We start from the raw sequence: 27,809 nt of genomic DNA, 5'->3' as shown, positions 1-27,809 counted from the left end.
AACTGATGTGTCTCCCAGGGCCTGGAGTCGATGTGTGAGACGATAGAGGAGTGCTGGGACCATGACGCGGAGGCGCGCCTCTCTGCTGGCTGCGTGGAGGAGCGGATCTCGCAGATCCGCCGGCTGACCAGCCCCCCTACCTCGGACTGCCTGGTCTCCATGGTGACCTCTGTCACCAACGTGGACTTGCCACCCAAAGAGTCCAGTATCTGAGTCTCAACCCGACCACCACCAACCCTCCCAACGCAGAGCGACAAGCAAGCATACAAAACAACCACCGTCGTCGTCTTCTTCTTAAGCCTCAGCGGATCTCAGAAAAAAAACATGAATGCAGCTGCTATTTTATCCTGACATTTTTTTCTTCTATTAATTATTATTATTTTTTATTTCCGATCGGATCACTATTACCAGCACACTTCTTCGATACTGTTGTTTTTTTTTATCAATAAAGGACAAAAAAAGCTAAATGGACATCTCAAAAGCGCATTCAGGTGCCGACTTATGAATGCTGACAAGGTGCAGGTACCTCAGATGTTTTCAGCTCTCAGTTTCTTTGGGTTTAGTTTATTCCTCTTTTTCTGTCTTCTGGACAGGATTGCCTGTGACAGAACCAACCAACTCACCCACCAACCAAGCAACCATCTACCACGTTGGACAATACAACAATGCTGCAAAAACCTTGAAGGAACATTAAGACTGTTACACACAACTAACCTTCCTCAAGGGATTTTAGTTTTCAGAAAACGTTTCCTTTCCGACAGCGTGTCCCATACAAACCTTCGGAACTAACGGGTGTCTCTAGAACACAGGGAAAAGTGGAAAACAACTGGACTCATTTCTTTTAGGTTTTTTCTGTGTTCAGACTGGTGACTATGGATGGGGTTGGCTACAGCATTCTTATGAGTGAATGTTGAAAAGTTCAAAAGGAAATGGCTTACATTCAGAGATTGGACATCACATCATCTGGATAGTGCATTTGGTATGGAACTACTTCTCAGGTAACCAGTCTCAAGGGGCAGGAGATGTTGATTTGAGGTGATATCGCAACGCGTCCCATAAAGTAGGGCGAGAGCCACAACCGCCGCCCTTGAGTGATCGGAGGGGGCAAACTTTAGTGGGAGGGGCTTTTCTGACTTGGTTTAGAGCCTTTTTATCTGAGATCAAAATGGAGTCTAAACACGGAACGTGCCCAAACAACTACAAAAAAAACAATCGGTGCAAGACCCTGGTGAAGATATGTATGCATTTTGGGTGTGTGTGTGTGTTTGCGTGTGACTACTTGTGCAGTGAGAGTGACTGAGTGTGTGTGTGTAGCGAAGAGGGATGGAGATTAAGACCATAAAAAGTTTCAGCCGTAAACATCTGAAAATGAGTTAAATGTATTTTTGTTCCGTTTTTTTCTTCTCCTTTATTTCAGTCAGTATATTGGACATTGGGAGCTAAGGACCTAGACTCTTCTCCAGAGGCCCATCCTAGGCCTCAGCAAAAGCCTATATCCTTCACTAGTGTTGAGCGGGAGGGAATACAGTTGAATCATCACTGCCTGGTCCCTTTGTTATTTACCTCTTTCACACAGGGACCAAACTTAGTTTGGACCGGGTAGGTCCTGCATTGTAGAACCGTTTTCGACAGGGCACTGAGCGTAACAAGCGGTTTAGACTTAACTTCATTACGATTAGTTACGCATTCTCGTTCATTAGAAGGAATTTTTTTTACTGAAAACGAACATGGAACTCTTTTTGTCTTAAAAGTGGCACGCAAGAAACCACATTTCCGTATGCCATAATGTAACAGTGAATGTCCACAATGCTGCTGTTTCAACTCAAAGATGATATATGTCTGTTCCTTTTTTTCTGTGCATTACATGTGCAACTCTCAGTAGTAAAGGAAACATGCATAAAACAGCAAAAGTCATGTCTACCAACGTACAAGGCTTCCGAGGTGAACAATAACATCTAGTAGAGAGAAAACATAAAACGAAACGCAAAAAAAACAAAAAACATTTAATGAACCACAGACCACCTCAAACCAGAAATACCTCAGACTTTTCTATGTGTATGAGTTCTGTTATATATTTTGTTAGTTGTGTTGACTTGTATTAAGTATATTTTAATGTGAGTTTTTTTGGCTTTTATGATTAGGGAGTTTTGGAAAAATAGTGCTACCACAACATGTTGTATAAATGAAAGAAAATAGTGTAAATAGCTGTATACAGTTGTAGAATTCTCCCAATATATGACACCTAGGCATTATTCATGATTTGTGCTGGCTCCCCCCAACTCTTTTTTTCCTTCTCCGTTACCTAAAGGGACATTGAACCTTGTATTTGGTTTTTCTCCCAAAAAATGAATATTCAACCACCACCACCGTGTCTCACCTGTAATATTTTTGCATATCCCATGATATACCTTGGGTTTGTCATTGCTTTTAAAATGTATTTTAATGACTTATCCCATTCCTCTATTAAAAAAAAAGAAGAAAGCATTTATACAGAAAAGACTAATTGAGAACTATGAGATACCATTGAATTTCCTTATACAAAGCAACGCATCTCCAAATTAGTTTCTCTCTCTCGATTTATAGCGTTCTAACTTTTTAAAGCATAGTCATATTTTTATGAAATTGTTCTCAATTGATGATTGATTTGATAGCGCCTTCGGGGGGGGGGGGGGGTAGTGTCCCTGGATTCTCATCCCTTCATCTCCTTTCCTCACACATTGACTGACAAGAGACACTGTGGCGGTGGCTTCAGCACCTTAACACTACATCCTACAGACGAGAGCTTTAAGTTATTATTCACGGTGTCATACGTTCTTTTAAGGTTCTTCATCGCTTAGCAGCGTTCCACATGTGTGTAAGTGGAACCATGTGCGCAGAGTCTTTCAGGGTGTTTTAGGGATACCCATGGAGAAGTGAGAGCATTGAGACACTCATGGCTTCAATCTCTTGTCATCATGAACCCCAGTGATTGATGTGGGCCTGCAGATCGCTGCGATCCAGCTGCTTTGAGTAGGAAAACCACAGCTAGCTTTATTTGAGCTTTTGGGCTGAGGAAACTTTAACATGTATTTAGGTCTACTTTTCAAGGAGCTCCACTTTTTCTGTAATATTTGCCAAGATGGCAAGAAAATAATTTCTCATTCTGCCAAGGTAGCACACGCTTGTTTAACACTTTTTAGTGTCTCTGGATTGACTCCCCACCATTTTATCATTAACCAGGATGGAGTTATTCTTGCTTTGATTTCAATGCCCTGTTAGCAAATCAGGGTTATGTTTGTGTCAAATGATCAGGTTAGTGTTTGATGTCTATCTTTTCAGGAAGCTTATTGTAACACAATATGGTTTACAGTATTTCTGCTATAAATGTAATGGGATCAAGAAATTGCAAGTTTGGATATAAATGTAGCAAGCAATATCTACAGCAATAGTCCTACGTATTGTTTCTGGTATGACAGAATAACCTCATAGGTACTGCAATAGGCCCTTGAGCTAGCGACCAACCAAAACATCTTGTTCAAGATGCGCTTTGTTGTCAAGAGGAAGGTTGGTGGGTTTGCTGATCCCAAGTCATGGTCGTAATGCTTGTTGAGTTATGATTGGTTTACCTTCTGTTATAGACCTTTGACCATGAAAAACATGTAGCCAAATTCTTTGCACCTAAGTCTGAAAGAAGGGGAACCAAAGTCTTAATTTTTTTCTATATTTGAGAGAGTTGTAATGTGTCCCCACTCTCACTTTCTGTTTATGTGGAACAGCGGAGACAAAATCTTTCTGTCCTATGATCCTTTGATGATTTGAGACGCTAGACAAAATAATCTGACGTTTTTTCCTTGCTTTGAGATTTTTGCAACCTTTTCCAGAGTTAAGTGGATTCATTTGATGGGGAGGGAGTGTCAGTGCAGGGAGTAAGGTCTACAAAGTGAGTTGTTAGACTTCCAAATTGAAAGCTCTAAAGTTTCTTTCCAAGTAGTGGCCCGTTGCACTCTCAGCATTACATATGCCGTGCGGTCTTAAGGGTTTAATTCTTTAAAAAATGTTGGGGTCACTTATGATGAATTATGCAATACCAATCGGTGGTTTTAAAGTTTTAGCCACAATGGGAAAGGCAAGTATTACTCTGGTCTTTCATCATTGTCTGGGTTTTTACTCTGGTGCCATTTTAATGATTCTACCGTCACTCTAGTTTAGTCTTTTATCTGAGAGCAGGACTTAACACATCTTTCCAAATGAATATTTTAGCTTTAGTGCATTGGACATAGGGTAAAATCAGTGATCTATTATTACCAATACTCACATTTGGGTTCATGATGACAAAGCTGAAGTCTTGGAATACAAACAGCATGTAATATCAGTAACATTGCTATTGCTGGAGCTTTGGACTAAAATCCTGAGGTGTTCTGATGTTGTGCCTTTTATTTTCCTCATCGTCGTTGCTGAAGCCACTGCTGCGGCGCCCCTCTTTGTTTATTTGTTATTAGTACCTGACAAAAAAATGCTATATATATATATATATATATATATAATCTAATATAAAAATCTTAAAAAGTGACCAGCTGTAATTCTGGATGCAGTCTTAGATCCAGGTTGTTCAGGAACCAATTACCTCAGACCTCACGTGAAACAGTGTTGCTAGCTGGATAGTCGTCAATACTACAGAAAAATGATGTACACTTTCGTCATACCAACAGGAAACCTCGTTTGTACTGGTGTAACATGTATGATCCACCCCTTGACAATGTGAAAACGCTCTTCCTTTCCGAGCTTCTCGCCTCTAGTTTTCAACAGCAAAGAAATTGTATTGTATGGAAAACCATGTTCAAGTGCTTCCTATGCTACTTTCACAACTGAAATTGTTAGTGTACACTGGTTTGACAGCTCACTCTGTCATCTGACAGAACTGAAGAAGAAAAAAACATTAAATTGGCTGAGATTTCATTATAGTCCTGTCTAGCTCACTAAAAAAGCCCTAACAACACTAATTACCATTGTACCCTTAGATTGGTCATCAATCCCTCTTAGACGTCTACTTCTTTTTACTTTACCCAACTCTCTATGAGCATCTTTTAGTGTTATTACGTTACTTATTTACTGTGCATGGACAGTCACTCAGGCCATGTGAACGTTACCTCGTTTTCCAAGAGATCAGTGTTCAGGTCTTGTGTCAAACAGCAGCAGCGAGCTGTGAGCCCGGGCAATCGACTTACCCTCAAGTATTAAGACCTTCCCCAGCAGGGGAGAACTATTGATTCTAAATGCCAATGACTAAACGCTAAGAACGTCCAATATATTTGTAGCCTCTGGGTTAGTAGAGCTTGCTACTCTATGCTTTAAAAAGCCACTTCCATACAGTGCCAGCTTCTTTCGCTCCTTTAAAACCAGGTGGAATTGCTGTTGGTAAACAATGTCAATGTGGATTTTTTTTTCTTTTCTCACTCATAAGAGCTCATCAGTGGCTCTTTGCACATGGAAGTGTTCAAACAAATCTGAAAAACTATTCCACTGCAAAGGCCTGATTCACAATGTCTTTCTTCCAAGACCCACCAAAACAAGGGTGCAGGATTCGGCAAACGGGTCAAGGGGGGTTTCTTGTTTTGTCAAGGGGTCTTATTTAAAAGTGATGTTTCTATACCAGGATACGTGAAATGTAAATGTTGTAGGTTATGTTTCACTATTGTAGCTAAATTGTAGAACAGAGATGGCTTGTACTACTGATTTTAACATAAATATACTCAAAATAAATCTGTATAAGATAAAATGTATACGGAGAGTTGAGATTGTTGCTGTAACCCCTCTTTTGGATTGAAGAATATGTTTAAAAGTTTTATGTATATGAAATGCCCTGGAAAAATCCAACATCCATTGTATTGCCGTAATGACATGAGGACTTTTTGAACGATCAGTGTAACATAGTTCTTTAATTTGCAGTGGATCATTGTTCCTTTTTACTGTGGTAATTTTAGAACTCATTATCCAAGTAGATTTGCCTAGTTGTTGGGGTGTGGTTGTTTCTACTCTGCACTTGGTGCCAGAATAAACCAGTATGAATGTAGTATTTGCCCAGTGTGAAACAACTACACCCTGACTGTTAGAGAAAAAATACTAGAATGGATTATTTCAATTGTATCTTTTTGTATATGAAAGTAAACAATAAAGTACTGTTAAAGCATTTGATTGCATGTTCCTACTTTATTGTATATGTGTTGTCCATTTAGAATGACCGTTCATCAGAATGATGTTTTCTAATGTGCTAGGATGTTAATCATCACACCATAATAGAAAGAGACATTCTATCAATCACAAGTTTTTGTGATAATGTTGCGTGTGTTCTGTGTAGCCACAGTGGCCTTGAAGGGAGCTGACAATGTTTATTCTCTGGAATTCTAAAATGCTCTACCTGCAGTGAACTACCATGCAGGAGTGGGCTAAATGCCTCAACTATTGATACTTACACAAGATTACTGCACATTCTAGCATATATGCAAATGAAATGTGAACTCTCCAAGGCTCTTCTATGGAATGTCCTAAAGGAACTTTATATTAAAGCACAGCAGCAATTTAGTGATTTCTTTGACTATTCTCAATTTGTTCTTGCTTGAGGTAGTGTAGCCTATTCAAGTGCTTTGTGCTAACCTTGTCCCCAGGCTCAGTTGCTACCACATAAATATAACATGTTATTGTGTCATGATACGCTGAAAATCTATACATAATTTTTTTATTTTGACTTTGAATCTAGGCTCTCCATACAAACACACCCTGTGGTTTGGTTATGTGATGGGCTAAATCTATTGATCGGTGATGAAAAGGGCATTCTTTAGTGCTTGATTGTAGTTTCAATGAAATGCAAAACGTGTTGATAGAAATTCAATAAACTTTTATCCAGAAATCCAAGACCAGTAAATTCCTTTACTGCCACTCTGTTTATACCCCTGCCACCAGAGGGCAATGTTTATATTTCTAGTACTTCCTTCACTAAGCATATGTTGTTGTTGACCACACGTGTTTCAAGTTCAATAGTTTCAAAGAAAGCTCATTGGAAAACAAAACCAACCGGCAACTTGATTAGCGTCATGGCAGCAACATATAGACTTCCGGTTTTCCTATTTTGCCTTAAGTGTTAGATACAAAATATATTTTGCAGCTTTGTAACATCATTTTAATATTATGCACTACCCCAAATTATAACTACATCGTGAAAAATCTAAACTAAAAATCTAAACAGATTACTACTTTATAAAATATATATAATATTATACATTGAGAAATGGTTAAGTGAATGTAAAGAACATAAGATTCTACAGACCCTATTGAGTAATCCCAACCCCACTTTTACTTCAGCACCTAGAATAGTTTTCTTTCTACACTGAACAAAAATATAAATGCAACATGTAAAGTGTTGGTCCCATGTTTCATGAGCTGAAATAAAAGATTCCAGAAATGTTCCATATGCACAAAGAGCTTATTTCTCTAAAATGTGGTGCACACATTTGTTTACATCCCTGTTAGTGAGCATTTTTCCTTTGCCAAGATAATCCGTCTACCTGACAGGTGTGGCATATCAAGAAGCTGATTAAACAACATGATCATTACACAGGTGTACCTTGCGCTGGGGACAGTAAAAGGCCACTTTAAAATGTGTGGTTTTGTCACACAACAATGCAACAGATTTCTCAAGTTTGGAGGGAGCCTGCAATTGGCATGCTGACTGCAGGAAAATGTAATGTTCATTTACCTACCATAAGCCGCCTCCAACGTTGTTTTAGAGAATTTGGCAGAAACACGCCAGCTCAGGACCTCCACATCCGGCTTCTTCACCTGCGGGATCGGCTGGGGGGGTATTTCTGTCTAATAAAGGCCTTTTGTAGGGAAAAACTCATTCTGATTGGGTGGGCCTGGATGCCAAGTGGGTGGGCCTGTGCCCACCCAGGGCTGCACCCCTGCCCAGTCATGTGAAATCCATAGATTAGGGCCTAATGAATTTATTTCAATTGACTGATTTCCTTATATAAACTGTAACTCAGTAAAATCTTTGAAATTGTTACATGTGTTTTTGTTCTATATATAAACGAATATGTAATTTATAGGCCTATAGTGTATTGCATTGGGACCAATGGAGTAGAAAGTGTTGCTGGGAATATAGACCTCAACTCTTTTTATTTCAACAAAACAAGCACTGGTGACAGAACATTTTAGAACGTTTGCAGCGCGCTGGTTTTCAAAGCATTACTCTGTTATTTCGAGATGAGCTAAAGCTGCAACAAGAGGGGAGAAATGGTCAACAATGCTGGCCATATCAACATTTTAAATTTTTACATTTCTGAATTGATATTTGGCTGTAAAGGTAAATATGAGGGACAATAAGTAGCTAGCCACACTGACGTTCATTTTGAGAAGTCAGTTAACTTTTAAACTACCTAGGATATAACTAGCTAGCTACTAGTGTAACAGTATAACTTTAGACCGTCCCCTCGCCCCGACCCGGGCGCGAACCAGGGACCCTCTGCACACATCAACAACGGTTGCCCACGAAGCATCGTTACCCATCACTCCACAAAGGCCGCGGCCCTTGCAGAGCAAGGGGAAACCCTACTTCAAGTCTCAGAGCAAGTGACGTAACCGATTGAAATGCTATTAGCGCACACCACCGCTAACTAACTAGCCATTTCACATCCGTTACACTAGCAACATTGCTAAAATGAATGAAATAAAATGTTACCTGTAATGCCCATCTCATGTAGTTTAATTGTCATCTCCTTATTTTCCCACTGTACCTAAATTACAAGGGATGGATTTGCACTAAACAATTTTATGTCAGCACTTAAAAGGCCAAATCTGGTATATGTTTTGCCTCATATTCATTGTCTACTGGTATCATTTTACATTGAGCATATAGCTCAACATGTAAACAATGTGTGAGGTTCGCTATTCTCTGCTTCAGATGACAGATGTCCATAAGGTCAATAATGCCATCATACTCTATCTAGGTTTATGGCTGCATTAGCAACGCATGCCATGTGAAAAGCTGAAAAATGTATTCACATAACGGATATACTGAGAGAGAGTGACAATCAAATAAAACAGATTGGAGATCTTCAAAGAATCAACACTTCATGATTCTTCTCATGATTTCAACATGTACAAATAAGATCATATGTAAAGATTAGACATCTTAGTCTAAACAACAATAGGTACTTGAGTAGTAACAAGTAGGCTATTATTACAAAAGCATCATTTAAGGTGAACAAAAAAAACTCCATACCAGTGGTGGCTAACCTTGCTCCACTGTTCCCTGATCTACTGGGTTAGCAGATTTATATTCCAGCCTAGCAATAGCCTGCTTGATTATCAGGTGTATTATTGCTGGGCTGAAAGAAAACCCTGCATATCCAGCAGACCTCCAGCAGGGTTGGCCTGCTCCAATTGCAATATGTTTATACATTTTGTGTGATGTTTAACTGTATTTATGCATACAATATTTGCTAACATAGGTAGGCCTACACATGGCATATAGGATATACCCTTAATCTCTTAGGACATTCATTGGGACTTCTCTCTTCATTGCAATTAGACTTTACATAGACTGGAACTGGAGAATATTGTCATAATGTCCTCCAACGTAATTAACTCACCCTATCCAGTAGTCTACTGTACACTCCCTTTACTGACAGATGGAGCTGCAATTTTACCCTCTCCCATGGCTGTTATCTACAAATGCATTTGGAGTCTGTATTTTTAATTTACAATGATTACATCAAGATAGCTAGCTAATAAGAAGTTAGCTAGCTGATGACACTTAATTCACTTTGCAAATTTTAGAGCTACCAGCTCAGTTGAGTTAGCCTATGACGTGGCCTACTGTAGCCAGCTAGCTAATAATACATCGGTTTTTTTTTACTTTAAAAAAATGCATTCTCCCACTGCCTGGTTTTTGTGTCCTTACAAAAACAAAATAATGTTCAACCTTCACAATAGTTTTGGTGGCAGCAAATCGCAGCAATGTGGACTAATGGAATGGGGGGAGAAAGGTGTGTTTGTCAACAGAGCAGTTTAGAACGTGCCCGCGTGCTGCTCTCTCCTCTCGCTCACGTTACTCAGCCGATAGCTCTACTGCTCTCTCAACACACACACACCCCTCCGGGCCTCCCCACCGCTCACTCAACAACAGTCTGGCAGTCAGCAGCAGGTCACAGTGAAATATATACATGTTTAAGAGAAAATTCATTCGGCTGCGGTGCAACTTAGAAATAGGCCAACAACAAAAAACCTGCGACAAAAAAACATTCACACGCGACATCGTTTTCAAAGTAGCCCATTTAACAGGAAAACCGCGGACATGGCAACACTGCTGGAATCTAGCAGAGGCAGCAACTACATGGACGGAACAGTGACTCACATGACATACAGCACCCCCTTCTACGGGCGTGTAAGGGGAGGGTTCTTGAAATGTAACATCCAATCAAAATCTTGCGGCTGGGAGCCAGCGGACCATTCAAACCGTTTTTGCTATAGAACGTTCTCCAGATTTCCAAGGGAGATATGACAACGACGTGATTTGGGAGGAATGGCAAAACGAGACTACATTGGGACGAATGGAGTGGGTGGAGTAGAAAGTGTTGCTGGGCACATAGACCTCAGTCCCCCATTAAATAACATATATAGATTCTACATTCTCTAGTGAGTAACCTCAACCCCACTTTTACTTCAGCACCTGGAGTAGTTTTCTAAGCCAATATGTAAGTCAATATAATAACATCATAATAATATAATAAGCCAATATGTACTGTATTGCATATACAGTGTATTTCATTGGGGCATTTATTTGACACCCAAAAAAGTACAAATGTCACTTAAATATAAACAAATATGGATCATTGTTCATATTTAGACTAGTATTTTTCACATATCGTGAACGTATGGGACTTTTATTTTGAAAAGTTTCGAAATTTTGTGACCCGGATGTACTTTTCTTTGTGTTGCCCACGAGACGCTGGTGATACCTAAAAACACAAAGCAACAAGACACATTATTTCAAAGTATTTTATCTGTTGAATATTATAAAGATGGCAGTGAATGTTAAATTCTTTAGATTTGTCGGTGGTTTTGTGTGCGGCGCCGCCGTCACCACTGGATCATGTGTTGCAGTGATGAAACTTTACAAGGATGAGGACACAGAGGACCAGAGAGAGCCCGAGAAAGGTTTGCTTTTAAGTTAGTATTTAGTTAGCTAAGTTAAGTTAGCCATCACCTGTAATGAAATTAGCCAGTATACACAGATGATACGTAATGATTACTTAATGAACAATTATCAAAGCTGATCCACAAGTACCCAATGATTCATATTAAACTTAGCCACATCAGAAGCCAGCCAAATGTGATATAATTTTGCAGTATTTGTGAGTTCTGCCTATGTAAATAACATCAATGCTTTGTTACAGTTCCTCAGGCACAGCAGGACATAGGGCGGTATGGCTTCCCCTTGACAGGAGCTGAGATAAGATACTACGCCAACCACACATTGTCCTACAACCAAGCCATGAAAACACCAAGATGGGTCGCAGAGCACCTGTCACATGAGAAACTATTGGGTAATAATTTTGTAATGTTAATCTAATAATGTAGTCATAATATCCCTATGAGCAAAAATGTATTGTGCTCACTGGGATAGTCATAGGCAGCTGTTATACAGACATCCTAGATATAGGCTAATTCTCTTCTTGCTGCCGCAGGGAAAGCCGACAGAAAGCCCTGTAAATTCAAGCCAGACCCCAGTATCCCAGAACCCTTCACTGCACACAATGCTGACTACCTTGGCAGTGGCTGGTCCAGGGGCCATATGGCCCCCGCAGGAGACAACAAGACCTCAGAGGTACCCAGCACATCACACCTATCCAACATATTGGTGACATTTAGTTTCGTAGGTTGAGCTTGGAGTAATGTCTTGTCCTTAGTTGATGTGGTTTACACCAGTGGTTTGTTAAGACCTTTTCTTGTTTTGATGGTATGTGAGGTGAACTGGTCTTACAGAATTCTCTCCTTTCTGTTCCTATTAACAGCAGTCAATGGCTGAAACCTTTTACCTATCCAACATTGTGCCCCAGAACTATGAAAACAACGCTGGATACTGGAACAGGTATATGGGAACCCCCAGTGATATTCATTGCATTTGTTCCACAAGTTAGGTGATACTACTTGGTCCTAGTACTGTATATACATGGAATGACCTATGCTGAAATAAAACTCTCTCTTAATCTAAGCTATTGTACCTTGAAGCCAAACTTTACTTCTGATCAATGGAATGATCATTTTGAAGTCTGTGAACAGCCCCAGTATAATAGACTGTTTTGTATTTCAGACTGGAGATGTACTGCAGGGACCTGGCCAAGCGCTTTGATGACGTGTGGGTCATATCGGGACCTCTGGTCCTTTCTGAAGAGGGGGCTGATGGGAAAAAGACAGTGTCCTACCAGGTAACTGAAGCTGTTAGGCGGACCACACTGTACAGTCCAGGGTGAAGTTTTCCCTAGGTACAGATCTAGGATTTTCCCAAATCCTAACCTTAACCATTAATGGGGGAAATGCGACTAGGGGCAACTGTACAGTGTTCACCCAATGTCAGTGGTTTGTCTGAGAGCTCCAAAAAGAAATGCACTCGTAAAGTATTTAGACCCCTTGACTTTTTCCACATTTTGTTACGTTAAAGTCTTATTCTAAAATTGATTAAAAAGAAAACATCCTCATCGATCTACACACAATACACCATAATGACAAATCAAAAACTGTTTTTTTTTTTGGAAATGTTTGCAAATTTATAAAAAAATATATGGAAATATCACATTTCCATAAGTATTCAGACCCTTTGCTCAGTACTTTGTTGAAGCACCTTTGGCAATGATTACAGCCTAGAGTCTTCTTGGGTATGACGCTACAAGCTTGGCACACCTATATTTTGGGAGCTTCTCCCATTCTTCTCTGTAGATCCTCTCAAGCTTTGTCAGGTTGGATGGGGAGCGTTGCTGCACAGCTATTTTCAGGTCTCTCCAGAGACATTCGGTCCGGTTCAAGTCCGGGCTCTGGCTGGGTCACTCAAGGACATTCAGAGACTTGTCCATGAAGCCACTCCTGCGTTGTCTTGGCTGTGTGCTTAGGGTCATTGTCCTGTTGGAAGGTGAACCTTCGCCCCAGTCTGAGGTCCTGAGCGCTCTGGAGCAGGTTTTCATCAAGGATCTCGCTGTACTTTGCTTTGTTCATCTTTCCCTTGATCCAGACTAGTTTCCCAGTCCCTGCCGCTGAAAGACATCCCCACAGGATGATGCTGCCACCACCATGCTTCACAGTAGGGATGGTGCCAGGTTTCCTCCAGATGTGACGCTTGGCATTTTGGCCAAAGAGTTCAATCTTCGTTTCATCAGACCAGAGAATCTTGTTTTTCGTGGTCAGAGTCTTTAGGTGCCTTTTTGCAAACTCCAAGTGGGCTGTGATGTGCCTTTTACTGGCTTCTGTCTGGCCACTCTACCATAAAGACCTGATTGGTGGAGTGCTGCAGAACCTGTCCTTCTGGAAGGTTCTCCCATCTCCACAGAGGAACTCTGGAGCTCTATCAGAGTGACCATCGGGTTCTTGGTCACCTCCCTGACCAAGGCCCTTCTTCCCCGATTGCTCAGTTTGGCCGGGAGGCCAGCTCTAGGAAGAGTTGGTGGTTCCAAACTTCTTACATTTAAGAAGGAGTGAGGCCACTGTGTTCTTGGGGACCTTCAATGCTGTGTACTTTTTTAGTACCCTTCCCCAGATCTGTGCTTCGACACAATCGTGTCTCGGAGCTCTACAGACAATTCCTTCGACCTCGTGTCTTGATTTTTTTCTCTGACATGCACTGTCAACTGTGGGACCTTATATAGACAGGTGTGTGCTTTTCCAAATCATGTCCAATCAATTTAATTTACTACAGGTGGACTCCAATCAAGTTGTAGAAACATCTCAAGGATGATCAATGGAAACAGGATGCACATGATCTCAATTTCGAGTCTCATAGCAAAGGGTCTGAATACTTATGTAAATAAGGTATTTCAGATTTACATTTTTTATAAATTAGCCCAAAATTTGAAAAAACTATTTTCGCTTTATCGTTATGGGGTATTGTGTGTAGATTGATGAGGAAAAACATCAATTTAATCAATTTTAGAATAAGGCTGTAACGTAACAAAATGGGGAAAAAGTCAAGGGGTCTGAATAGTTTCCGAAGGCACTGTGTATAATTGTTATAATCTATACCCCTCTAACTCAATTCTGGATCTCGAAGACAGTTCCAATGCATTTTGTCATTGTTCCCCTATAATCAGGGACTGATTTAGATCTGGGACACCAGGTGGATGCAATTAATTATCAGGTAGAACACAAAACCAGCAGGTTCCAGACCTCGTGGGGTAGGAGTTGAATACCCCTGATCTATATACTACATTATACAACGGGTGGGTCTAATCCTGGATGCTGATTGGTTAAAACACCGCATTCCAGCCGGTGTCTATTCCACGAGTTACCACCGGCTAAAACTATGATGTTAAAATGACTATTTACTCTGTTCCATCTGACTGCGCGATCCACTGTCTCATCAGCTCAGCTCATTTATATACTAGATCTGTCTCTCTGACATTTGCAACATTGTTTCAATGTTGAAATTAAATCTCCAGCTGTCCTATGGTAATGTCGTTTGTCGGGACGAGACAGACAGGCTGGCAGTTTTTCTCAGCCAGTCGAAATGCTGAATCAGCATAATTTTTATGGATATATACAAATATATGTCAATAGAAAAACAAGAAATGCAACTAGTTTGCTGTCATTCCGGCTTTAGTTTGAAGTGATTGTGTTAGCTGTCTCTTCTGAACAGTGGCCTGGCAAGCGAGCAAATGTTCTATGCCAGGCTAAATCGCACATCATTAGCTCATTGTTATGGATGTATCCCCAAAAAATCACCAGAAAACAGCTTAAAAAAACAAATGCAGCTACTTTGCTGTTATTCTGTCTGTACTGTTTGACTTGACTAAATCCATAGATTTTAGTTCTAAATCCATAGATTTAGAACCGAGAGAAGGAGCAACCAGCCGGCTTGGGTAGCCCTAGATTTGTGGCTGGACTATATGGAAGTATGAATAAATTCATCAAAATAATGTTTTTAATGAAAATAGGTCAATCATTATTTGAATATGTTGGCAACCCGTTGTATAAAAGTGATAATGCCGACAAAGCCGGTGTTTGTAGGAAATATTGGCACGGTTTGTTTCGGGCCTAACAACACCCATGCCAATATATCCTCCAAACACCAGCTTCTCAGGCGTTATCACTTAATTATACAACGGGTGGGTCTAATCCTGAATGCTGATTGGTTAAAATTGCATTCCAGCCGGTGTCTATTCCACAGGTCACCACCGGCTAAAATGCATATTTACTCTGTTCCATCTGACTGAGCAATCCACTGTCTCATCAGCCCAGCCAGGCAATTTATAAACTTGATCTCCACTATAAAAAGCATCTAGACATTATCTCACATTTCTTTTAGACTAACATTTAGTTTTCAACAGCGGAGATTTGTATAAACCTTGCCGTCTCTCTCCGACATTTGCAACATTCAAATTTGATCTCCAGCTGTACCATAGTAATGAACGTGTCGGGAGTCGGGACGAGACAGACAGGCAGGCAGCGTTTCTCAGCCAGTCGAAATCATGAATCAGCTGACATAATTCTTATGGATATAAACAAAGAAATGTCAATTAAAAAAAGGTAAAACGAAACTAAATGCTGCTAGTTTGCAGTCTTTCCAGCTTCAGTTTGAAGTGATTGTGTTAGCTGTGTTGTTGGCTAGTTCCTCTGAACAACAGTGTCCTGACGAGAGCACGTTTTCTATGCCAGGCGAAATCTCGCCGCATTAGCTCATTGTTATGGATGTATCCAAGTGACTGTCACTACAAAACAACTTAAACAAATGCAAATGCTAAATTGTTATTCTGGCTGCACTGTTTGATGTGACAGTAAGTTAGCCGTAGTTGGCTAGCTAGCAAGCAAGGGATAAGAATGTTGCCAGCCAGTATGGCAATGGAACATTTGGATACAGGATAAAAAGACTGAACGACTGGGTTGCGTCTCTGGCAACCGAACCGATAGAACGAACGACCAGCCGGCTTGTGTAGCAACCCTAACCCTAGATTTGTGTCGGGACTATATCTTGTGGAAGGATGAACAGGCATGAATAAATTCATCAAAATAATGTTTTTAATGAAAATATGTCAATCATTATTTGAATATGTTGTTAACCTATAAAAGTGATAATGCCCTCGAAGCCGGGATATAGGATATTTTGGCAAACCGTGCCAATATATTCTCCAATGGCATATACCACAAACCCCCAAGGTGCCTTATTGCTATTAGAAATTGGTTATATATCCTCGAAACACCGGCTTCTCGGGCATCATCTCTTAATTATACCATGACATTGTTGAATACTCGTTTCTAATTGGCTTGAAGGGCATTCTAGAGTGCATTATTTAAGCAATAATGCACGAGGGTGTGTGGTATATGGATAATATACCACGGCTAAGGGCTGTTCTTAGCCCGACACAACGTGGAGTGCCTGGATACAGCCCGTAGCTGTGGTATATTGGCCATATACCACAAACCCCCTAGGTGCCTTATTGCTATTATAAACTTGTTACCAACTTAATAAGAGCAGTAAAAATAAATGTTTTGTCATACCCGTGGTATACGGTCTGATATACCACGGCTGTCAGCCAATCAGCATTCAGGGCTCGAACCACCCAGTTTATAAATAAGGGATAATCAACGAGGAGCTATGCGTTCTCTGGAGAAAAAATGTATGATGTGGAAGGTGTGTTCCATGACACGCTAGGGGAGTGGAACTAACCTTCCAAGGAGTTACATTATTTTCCAGAGAACACATAGAGCCCCAAGTTGATTATCTTTTTTATACCATGGCTATAATTTAACACATTTGCAGCTAGAAATGTGTTCATTTGCAGGAAGAAATGTGTTCAACATCTACTGAAGTAATTAGCAAGTTCACTAGATAGCTACAGTAGTTGCCTTGGTAACCAAACAAACAGATTTACTAGTTTAGCTAACCAACCCATTAGTCCTAGCTTGCTATTATGAAAATAGAATTCAGCAATGCCAATAACTTCAATTTGACCTTTGCTTCCAAATGCAGCTCAAACATAGAACATGTAAGAATGAACTATAGCCATTGAATTGTATTGCTGATATACTGTGCATTATTTAAGCAATAAGGCACGAGGGGGTGTGGTATATGGCCAATATACCACTGCTAAGGGCTTTTCTTTGCACGACACAATGTGGAGTGCCTGGATACAGCCCTTAGCGGTGGTATATTGCGCATCTACCACAAACCCCCTCTGTGCCTTATTGCTATTATAAACTTGTTACCAACTTAATAAGAGCAGTAAAAATAAATGTTTTGTCATACCTGTGGTATATGGTCTGATATACCACGGCTGTCAGCCAGTCAGCATTTAGGGCTTGAACCACCCAGTTTATACCAGTTTATAAAGGGAATTATAAACTGGGTAGTTTGAGCCCAGAATGCTAAAAGCCGTGGTAGATCAGCCTTATTGCTTAAGTAACGCACAGTATATCAGCAGTAGAATTCAATGGCTATAGTTAATTGAATTCTTACATGTTCTATGTTTGAGCTGCATTTGAAAGCAAAAGTCAAATTGAAAACATTGCTGAATTCGACTTTCATAATAGCAAGATAGGACTAATGGTTTGGTTAGCTAAACTAGTTAAGTCTGTTTGTTTGGTTACCAATGCAACTACTGTAGCTATCTAGTGAACTTGTTAGCTACTTCAGTGGATGTTGAACACATTTCTTTCTACCTACAAATGAACACATTTCCAGCTATAAATGTGTTAAATTGTAGCCATGGTATAAAATAGATAATGAACTCGGGGCTCTATGAGTTCTTTGGAAAATAATGTAACAAGCACGTCGTGGAACACACCTTCACGTCATACATTTTTTCTCCGGAGAACGCATAGCACCTCGTTGATTATCCCTTACGTATACAATGAGGGAGGAGGTAACATGATGGTTATTTTCTGGACATATCACTGTGCTGCCTCATGGCCACTAGATGTCACTGTTGCACAAAAAATCCCTCTTGTCGATGAAGCCCATCTTCTTTTCAAGTCCAACCCACAGAAAGCACACAAGTACTAAGTTGTTATTCATTCACAGAGACTTTTGTACACAGCCCATATTGTCATTAATAAAATATGCCAACTCTCTCGTAATATTAGTCTTACTCAACATCAAACAACACTCGCTAGATTCTGACAGTGGCTGTTTAGTAGCTTAAATTTTTTTTTAGGTGAATATCTGGATGCTGTCGGCTGGTTAGGTTAGTGTTTGTTTTCCTCTGCGTTAGTTACGTTTGCATCGAAGCTTTGCCCCCCTGTGGCTATTCTATCAGAGAACGTGTGCTATGAGTGTTTCTTTGTCCTCCAGTGAGGCCCAGAGTGTAAACCCACAAGGACAGACGGTTGCCCTAGGGCAGGGATCATCGACTAGATTCAGCCGCAGGCAGATTTTTTCTTGAGTCGATGGTCAGGGGGCCAGAACATCATTTCAAATAATTTGTAGACTGCAAATTGACCGCAAGACGCCCAAACAAATATCGTATTTGACTAAAACTAAAATATAATTTCAAACCTTGCTTACATTTGTATACGGTCACATATCTCTATTGTTCGTGGGAATACTTTGGAACAGATTTTTTACATCAAAATAACTTGGGAGCTGATTCGCTGGTGTTTTTACAGTCTTATGTCTACCAATACAAAATGATAATAAATAAAATAACACTTTTTCGGGGGCCAAATAAAGTCACAGTGACAGGTGTATGGGTTCCCCGCCAGTTGGGGAACCTAGCCCTAGGGCTGTTACCTAGACACCCAGATCATCTGCGACAGGGGCCGTGTTCCACCCATTGAAACACCAAACCCACCTGGGGCCTGAGCTGCAGCAGTGGGGATTAAACACACACGACACACCCACAGTTTATTATTTTCTTTTGCTACCTCTCCAGTTGCCATGGCAGTGCCCCCTGGGTATTGCCAGGCGGTCCTTGTTTCCTGTGAGGGATTGAGAGGTTTAGAGGCCTCCGGGGATGCCCGCCTTAGGTTGGTAGTGCCAGCCTCTAACATCCGCGGTGGAGAGGCCTGGAGTGCAGTGTCTTCATCCCAGATGAACTCACCTGGAGTGGGGTCTCCCTGTGGTTTATCAGGGGCCAACACACTGTCCCCCCATCAGCAGGAACAGGACTCCCACCTAGAGAGGAAGAAGAGAGAGAAAGAGAATGAGAGGAAGAAAAAACAGAGAGAGAGGAAGGGATGGAGTAGAGAGAGAGTAGAGAAGAATGAAAGCTCTGTGTAGTAGGCCTACCTTTTGTCCTTATGGGGATATTATATACAGTGGGGAGAACAAGTATTTGATACACTGACGATTTTGCAGGTTTTCCTACTACATGCTTTGTAAGAGGTCTGTAATTTTTATCATAGGTACACTTCAACTGTGAGAGACGGAATCTAAAACAAAAATCCAGAAAATCACATTGTATGATTTTTAAGTAATTCATTTGCATTTTATTGCATGACATAAGTATTTGATACATCAGAGAAGCAGAACTTAATATTTGGTACAGAAACCTTTGTTTGCAATTACAGAGATCATACGTTTCCTGTAGTTCTTGACCAGGTTTGCACACACTGCAGCAGGGATTTTGGCCCACTCCTCCATACAGACCTTCTCCAGATCCTTCAGGTTTCGGGGCTGTCGCTGGGCAATACGGACTTTCAGCTCCCTCCAAAGATTTTCTATTGGGTTCAGGTCTGGAGACTGGCTAGGCCACTCCAGGACCTTGAGATGCTTCTTACGGAGCCACTCCTTAGTTGCCCTGGCTGTGTGTTTTGGGTCATTGTCATGCTGGAAGACCCAGCCACGACCCATCTTCAATGCTCTTACTGAGGGAAGGAGGTTGTTGGCCAGATCTCGCGATACATGGCCCCATCCATCCTCCCCTCAATACGGTACAGTTGTCCTGTCCCCTTTGCAGAAAAGCATCCCCAAAGAATGATGTTTCCACCTCCATGCTTCACGGTTGGAATGGTGTTCTTGGGGTTGTACTCATCCTTCTTCTTCCTCCAAACACGGCGAGTGGAGTTTAGACCAAAAAGCTCTAATTTTGTCTCATCAGACCACATGACCTTCTCCCATTCCTCCTCTAGATCATCCAGATGGTCATTGGCAAACTTCAGACGGGCCTGGACATGCGCTGGCTTGAGCAGGGGGACCTTGCGTGCGCTGCAGGATTTTAATCCATGACGGCGTATTGTGTTACTAATGGTTTTCTTTGAGACTGTGGTCCCAGCTCTCTTCAGGTCATTGACCAGGTCCTGCCGTGTAGTTCTGGGCTGATCCCTCACCTTCCTCATGATCATTGATGCCCCACAAGGTGAGATCTTGCATGGAGCCCCAGACCGAGGGTGATTGACCGTCATCTTGAACTTCTTCCATTTTCTAATAATTGCGCCAACAGTTGTTGCCTTCTCACCAAGCTGCTTGCCTATTGTCCTGTAGCCCATCCCAGCCTTGTGCAGGTCTACAATTTTATCCCTGATGTCCTTACATAGCTCTCTGGTCTTGGCCATTGTGGAGAGGTTGGAGTCTATTTGATTGAGTGTGTGGACAGGTGTCTTTTATACAGGTAACGAGTTCAAACAGGTGCAGTTAATACAGGTAATGAGTGGAGAACAGGAGGGCTTCTTAAAGAAAAACTAACAGGTCTGTGAGAGCTGGAATTCTTACTGGTTGGTAGGTGATCAAATACTTATGTCATGCAATAAAATGCAAATGAATTACTTAAAAATCATACAATGTGATTTTCTGGATTTTGCCATAACTTTGAAAGTGTGCTTGGGGTCGTTGTCCATTTGGAAGACTCATTTGCAACCAAGCTTTAACTTCCTGACTGATGTCTTGAGATGTTGCTTCAATATATCCACATCATTTTCCTACCTCATGATGCCATCTATTTTGTGAAGTGCACCAGTCCCTCCTGCAGCAAAGCACCCCCACAACATGATGCTGCCACCCCCGTGCTTCACGGTTGGGATGGTGTTCTTCGGCTTGCAAGCATTCCCCTTTTTCCTCCAAACATAACGATGGTCATTATGGCCAAACAGTTCTATTTTTGTTTCATCAGACCAGTGGACATTTCTCCAAAAAGTACGATCTTTGTCCCCATGTGCAGTTGCAAACCGTAGTCTGGCTTTTTTATGGCCGTTTTGGAGAACTGGCTTCTTCCTTGCTGAGTGGCCTTTCAGGTTATGTCGATATAGGACTCGTTTTACTGTGGATATAGATACTTTTGTACCTGTTTCCTCCAGCATCTTCATAAGCTCCTTTGCTGTTGTTCTGGGATTGATTTGCACTTTTCGCACCAAAGTACGTTCATCTCTAGGAGACAGAACGTGTTTCCTTCCTGAGCGGTATGACGGCTGCGTGGTCCCATGGTGTTTCTGCTTGTGTACTATTGTTTGTACAGATGAACGTGGTACCTTCAGGTGTTTGGAAATTGGTCCCAAGGATGAACCAGACTTGTGGAGGTCTACAATTTTGTTTCTGAGGTCTTGGCTGATTTCTTAAATTTTTTCCATGATGTCAAGCAAAGAGGCACTGAGTTTGAAGGTAGGCCTTGAAATACATCCACAGGTACACCTCCAATTGACCTTAATGATGTCAATTAGCCTATCAGAAGCTTCTAAAGCCATGACATAATTTTCTGGAATTTTCCAAACTGTTTAAAGGCACAGTCAACTTAGTTTATGTAAACTTCTGACCCACTGGAATTGTGATACAGTGAATTATAAGTGAAATAATCTGTCTGTAAACAATTGTTGGAAAAATAAATTGTGTCATGCTCAAGGTAGATATCCTAACCAACTTGCCAAAAGTATAGTTTGTTGACTGTACAATGTAGAAAATAGTAAAATAAAGAAAAACCCTTTTAATGAGTAGCCGTGTCCAAACTTTCGACAGGTACTGCATAGTTTGTTGACTCCAACCTAAGTGTATGTAAACTTCCGACTTATATACGAAAGTTTGGACACGGCTACTCATTAAAAGGGTTTTTCTTTATTTTACTATTTTCTACATTGTAGAATAATAGTGAAGACATCAAAACAATGAAATAACACATATGGAATCATGTAGTAACGAAAAAAGTGTTAAACAAATCCAAATATATTTTAGGTTCTTCAAAGTAGCCACCCTTGATACTATGTCTAAGCCTATATACTGTATGTGTTCTATTTTCGGTACTTTCCTTCACAACCACAATTTTATTTTATGACCTTGTGAAGGGAAATGTGATCTTAGTGTACAGTCTGCACTCCCGTTTATTCGAGTAATGTAACCGATTGAGAGGTCTCCCTGATTTGTCAAGGCCTTAGTTGGAGCCCCGGGCACTGGGCAGGTGTGGTGAATGATTCTCCCTTTAACTGAATGGTTATTGCCCCTCTAACAAAGCAATGGCACTGTCCTGTTTAGGTGCCGCTTGTGGATTTGACAGCTCTAATGCAGTTCCACCTCAGACACCATCAAAACAACCGCTACAGATATGCGGATGTCGGCTGAAGCGGATCTGCCTGGCTCCTGGATTATTTGATGTGGCCATTAGAGGCTACTTTAATCTAGATCAAACAACCTTTACCATAAATCAGCGTGGACCTCTCCTTGAGATCTCAGGGCGCTGAAGGCATAAGTCCATCTGTTCTTTACGAGGCCTCCATGAACTAACACTGTCGTATCTCGGAACCGCCTAGTCCACAATCTATCGAGGCACGAATAGACCAAAATATGCAAAATGCCCAAAAAATTGCGTTTTAACATGATTTAACGTAATGTGTCGTTATTTGTGCAGGTCATAGGCAAAGACGACGTGGCTGTCCCCACCCACCTCTTCAAAGTCGTCCTCGTCAGGAAGGACCAATCGGCATCGGGCAATTTGACTAACAACCAATCGGCATCAATAACCTTGGCCCTCGGAGCCTTTGTCGTACCCAACCAGCCAATCGGCTTCAAGCGCCCACTGACGGACTTCCAGGTGAGTCTATCGGAACTAGAGAAAATCTCGGGCCTGACCTTCTTTCCCAAAGTGGAGCGGACAACTCCGAGCCTCCCCAACTTGTGCGATAGGGATTCCTGCCACCTGATGGACTTTAAGGATTTCACCTTGTACCTCACGGCCAGGAAGGTGGGCAGTGCCCGCACCACGGTGAAGCTGGAGAAGAGCATGGCGGAGCTGAAAGAGCAGGGCATCGCCCCGGACGACTACGTACTCAAACTGTACCAGGAGAAGAAGAAGGAACTGGAAAACAAAGAGCATAACCTGGCACATCTTCCTTAGGGCATTAAGAGAAAACGTTTTGTAGCAGAATAAGAAAATTAGGGTTTCTAATTGGACAAGTCCACATAGTCCCTCCCGTTTTCATTGGTTTGGTGCCTAATGAACACAACCTCTGTGAAACGAGCAACTGGTCAAGTGGCTGTTTTGCTATGGGTTACATAGTTTGTTAGATTGTTTATTGAACAGATTTTTCTGTATATTTCTTAATGTTTTTTTCCCATTGGAAAGTGTATTTCCCATGCCAGAATTTCAAAAAAGTTTTTAAAAAAAATTGATAGTTTTTTTATTTGCCCTGAACAAATATATAAACGCAACATGCAACAATTTCAGCATTTTACTGAGTTACAGTTCATATAAGGAAATCAGTCAATTTAAATAAATGTATTGTCCCCCGTCTAACTCAATCAGCTTATCAGGCTTTTATGGGTACTAATCGTTAATAGAGACCCAGGCGGAATCATGCGTTTTCTGTACCTACTAATTGCATTGAGACATTTCAATTGGAGCGCAGGAAAAGAAGGGCACATGTATCACCAGTGTAATGGATCCGTTTGTTACCGAGAAGCACTATGGGTCACTTTATTGTTTCTATTACCTCATAGCTGACTTCAGGACATTACCACTCAACCACTGCCATCCGCCAAATGGACCAGGCGGATATCAGATATACAGTAGTATCACATCACTAAAGACTAGCCTAGACCCCATCACTCACCCATCATCCACCTTACACACACAAACACACACACACACAGGATCCTACTCAGCGATTTAAAAAAAAATCAACCATAGCCTATTGGAATCAGGATGAGAACTATTAGGCCTAATGCAGTGTAATTGACAAATGAGAACACATGAACACACACTCTGTCTACTGTACACACACTGTCTGGCAGACCAGAGCTGCATCTCAATATTACGAAGCAGTTTCCTCTGCTTGTGTTCTCTCCTTGAAATTCTCATACTTGATGCCTACCAGGAATTTGCTTGGACCTCTCCAGTCTTGTGAGATTACTAAAGGTGCAGCCTCTGTCGTAGCCGGCCGCGACTGGGAGACCCATGGGGCTGCGCACAATTGGCCCAGCGTCGTCCGGGTTAGGGGAGGGTTTGGCTGGCAGGGATGTCCTTGTCCCATTGCACACTAGCGACTCCTGTGGCGGGCCAGGCACAGTGCACGCTGACACGGTCGCCCGGTGCACGGTGTTTCCTCCGACACATTGGTGTGGCTGGCTTCCGGGTTAAGTGGGCATTGTGTCAAGAAGCAGTGCGGCTTGGTTGAGTTGTGTTTCGGAGGACGCATGGCTCTCGACCTTCGCCTCTCCCGAGTCCGTATGGGAGATGCAGCGATGAGACAAGACTGTAACTACCAATTGGATACCATGAAATTGGGGAGAAAAAGGAGTATAAGTAAAAAAAAAAAAAATGTTTTTAAAGATTACTAAAGGTGAATGACAGGATACAGGGGATAGATAGGTGGCCATTTTCAACTATTGAGCTGCTATATTTGTCATTCGTCTAGCTTAAATGATTTGATGCCACTTTACAGTAGGTTGGGGCGACAGTAATCCAGTCTGAGCTCAGCTGGCACTGCTTTACCGGTTAGAGTCCCACTGTGCCACCGTGTTTGTCAGGGATCACCAGCCAGGGAAGGTCAGGAGCAAGGGTGGCACTGGGAACCATGTGATGATATATTATGTAGAAATACGTTGTTACTTTTCCAATGTATGGCATGGTTTTATTAATAATCAACTGTACATTAATATCAACTTCTCCCAACAGCTAATAAATATGGAGAGCAGAGAAGTTCTCATTTGGAATATGGGACCCATTTAAAGTAGATTTTCCTCACCCGAGAACATAATTTTCTAACCAGTCACACTGCAAATTGGTGCTTTTACTGTAATTGTAATCCTACTCTATATGGTAAAATGCTGTCATTTTCACCTTCCAAGGTAAATGACCCTGAAGGTAAAGAGAGGCTTTCCCATTTACAGTGATTCAGGAACTGTATGTGTGCTTAACACAAACTGATCAATTTGCATGGGACATCTATATGGAGAGAGATGAATGTTACTGTGTTTACCTTTTTTATCACCTACATCCTCTTAACCTTACTAAGGCAAACGCCATAAAGGAAATTGAATGCAGCTGGATCAAATGTAATCACATTTTTTGTGTAATCCAGGAAATTACATTGTAAATTACATGAGAGAGTTCATACCTTCACATGGCCTTTGGGAGATATCATAATATTTTCAAAGGTGTTGGCTACAGGTGTTAAAAATTTGAATGGACTCTGAATAGGCTAGTAAGAGAAATACTTGATACACACAATAAAGGCAGATCCAAACCGTATTGTGCTGGCTCGGTTGTTTTCATTTCACATTCTCCTTTCCAGCATGGTTACAAGAACCATGGCGTGGAAAAGGGTATGTTTCATTCCAAGCTGGACTCAGGGGTAAATGTAACATAGCAAGTGTAAGTCTTGTCTCCCTATATTTAGTATGAAATGTTACGTTTCATATGGTATGTATTAATTTGTGGATGTCCATCACCCATTTTGTATGATATGTTATTAATTGCAATTTGTTGTGTTTAACATTAGCTAGGTGGCTAACATGAGCTAGGTTAGGGGTTAAGGTGAAGGTTATGGGTTAGGGTTAAGGCTTAACGTTAGGGTTAGGGGAAGGGTTAGCTAGCATGCTAGGTAGTTGCAAAAAAGTAGTAAGTAGTTGCTAATTAGCTAAAGTTGTCTGTGATGTGATTCTAACCCGCAACCTTTGGGTTGCTAGACTTTTGCATTCTACACCTCCCTGACCAACCTCCCTGACCAACCTCCCTGACCAACCTCCCTGACGAACCTCCCTGACCAACCTCCCTGACCAACCTCCCTGACCAACCTCCCTGACCAACCTCCCTGACCAACCTCCCTGACCAACCTCCCTGACGAACCTCCCTGACCAACCTCCCTGACCAACCTCCCTGACCAACCTCCCTGACCAACCTCCCTGACCAACCTCCCTGACCAACCTCCCTGACGAACCTCCCTGACCAACCTCCCTGACCAACCTCTCTGACCAACCTCCCTGACCAACCTCCCTGACCAACCTCCCTGACCAACCTCCCTGACCAACCTCCCTCCTTTGGTTTTTGGCTTAAGTAACCTTCTGTCTTATGTAACCATACCAAACGTAACATATCATACTAATTTGAGTGTCACAGACTTACGTTTACTATTTTACGTCTAACATTTGAGGCTAGGCTGAATTCATGTAGGCCTGCTATTTGCACCGCCCAAAAATGAAGCTTAAATATATTACTGCCCTGTTTGGAGGCATTGTTATCCATATTAGACCAGATTTTACAACTCACAGGGCTCTATCAAGCATTGCAGGTTACTTTTGCACGTGTGCATTAAACATAAAATGAACTATTTTTCACAGTGCAGCTTAAGTCATCAGAAACTACTACTGACACGAGCACTATCGGGTGTCTTTGAGAGCATTCAGAAAGTTAATGCAGAAACTACTAGTTGCTGCCCACGACCTCCACAGGACTTCAAATCTCCAAAAGCAGGAAATAGTGGGAGCGAGCAGTGGCATGGGCGGTTTTGACTGGCATGGGCGGTTTTGACTGTGGCATGGGCGGTTTTGACAGTGGCATGGGCGGTTTTGACTGGCATGGGCGGTTTTGACTGGCATGGGCGGTTTTGAGTAGCGTCTGTGAGTCCTGTGAGTGTGTCATATCTGCAAGTGAGTGTGTGTACCTGCGTGCATGTGAAAGTGTGTGTCTGTGTAGGCTTTCATGCATGTGTGTGTGTATGCACACATGCACATGCGTGTATATATGTGTGATGTTGCAGTGTTTCTCCTCCCCATGCAGACCTGTGCTGTTACTGTGTGTGGAGCAGCTGCGTTGGCCAACCCAAGGCTGTAATTAGCTGCCCCAGTCTGCCACGGTGTCGGAGTGAATTCCCCCTCAGAACAACATGCCATGTAAGCAATTAGTCCATCTATGCTCTGCCCGTCCTCTGGTTTACAGCACAGTAGGAGGGCTGATCTGGCTTGCACAAGGCTACTGTGCTGACTTATAATCAACATTGCTATGTATGTAGGCCTACACACTTCTGTGAGGGAAAAATAACATTTCACTCTCACATTGTCCCTCACTCCCTCTGTGTCCCTTCATAGACCAAGCTCAAAGTTGCTGTGAATGTGACATCAACACAACTTCCTCTCCTCATCTCCTTCCCATCATCTGCTCAGATCTGTAAACACTGGATACTGACAATGAGTACTACTGACTCTATCTCCGCTCAGT

The 27,809-nt window shown here is 41.7% G+C and overlaps 2 protein-coding genes across 4 annotated transcripts in view; both read left to right on the top strand.

Moving 5' to 3' along the window:
* Positions 1–6,166, top strand: part of LOC120051025 (activin receptor type-2B-like) — a 72,993-nt gene extending 66,827 nt beyond the window's left edge. The window contains exon 11 of the mRNA XM_038997613.1: positions 19–6,166. Within this exon, the coding sequence (XP_038853541.1) occupies positions 19–213 (195 nt within the window). The 3' untranslated portion in view covers positions 214–6,166. The remainder of the gene's footprint in view (positions 1–18) is intronic.
* Positions 6,167–10,641: 4,475 nt separating this feature from the next.
* Positions 10,642–24,623, top strand: LOC120051024 (nuclease EXOG, mitochondrial-like). Of its 3 annotated transcripts, XM_038997612.1 has the most exons (7): positions 10,642–10,730; positions 11,084–11,205; positions 11,433–11,582; positions 11,724–11,863; positions 12,051–12,127; positions 12,350–12,464; positions 23,004–24,623. In XM_038997612.1, exons 2-7 carry the CDS (start codon positions 11,142–11,144, stop codon positions 23,487–23,489), a joined length of 1,032 nt encoding a protein of 343 aa, XP_038853540.1. In that variant the 5' UTR covers positions 10,642–10,730; positions 11,084–11,141; the 3' UTR covers positions 23,490–24,623. The 3 variants fall into 3 exon arrangements, with proteins under 3 accessions (XP_038853540.1, XP_038853539.1, XP_038853538.1); XM_038997611.1 differs by lacking the exon at positions 10,642–10,730 and having other exon boundaries at positions 10,966–11,193; XM_038997610.1 differs by lacking the exon at positions 10,642–10,730 and having other exon boundaries at positions 10,966–11,205.
* The last annotated feature ends 3,186 nt before the right edge of the window (positions 24,624–27,809 follow it).

This window comes from Salvelinus namaycush, chromosome 7, assembly GCF_016432855.1.
Source record: "Salvelinus namaycush isolate Seneca chromosome 7, SaNama_1.0, whole genome shotgun sequence".
In the NCBI taxonomy this organism is placed as follows: domain Eukaryota; kingdom Metazoa; phylum Chordata; class Actinopteri; order Salmoniformes; family Salmonidae; genus Salvelinus; species Salvelinus namaycush.
This window is presented reverse-complemented; position numbering and strand designations above follow the sequence as displayed.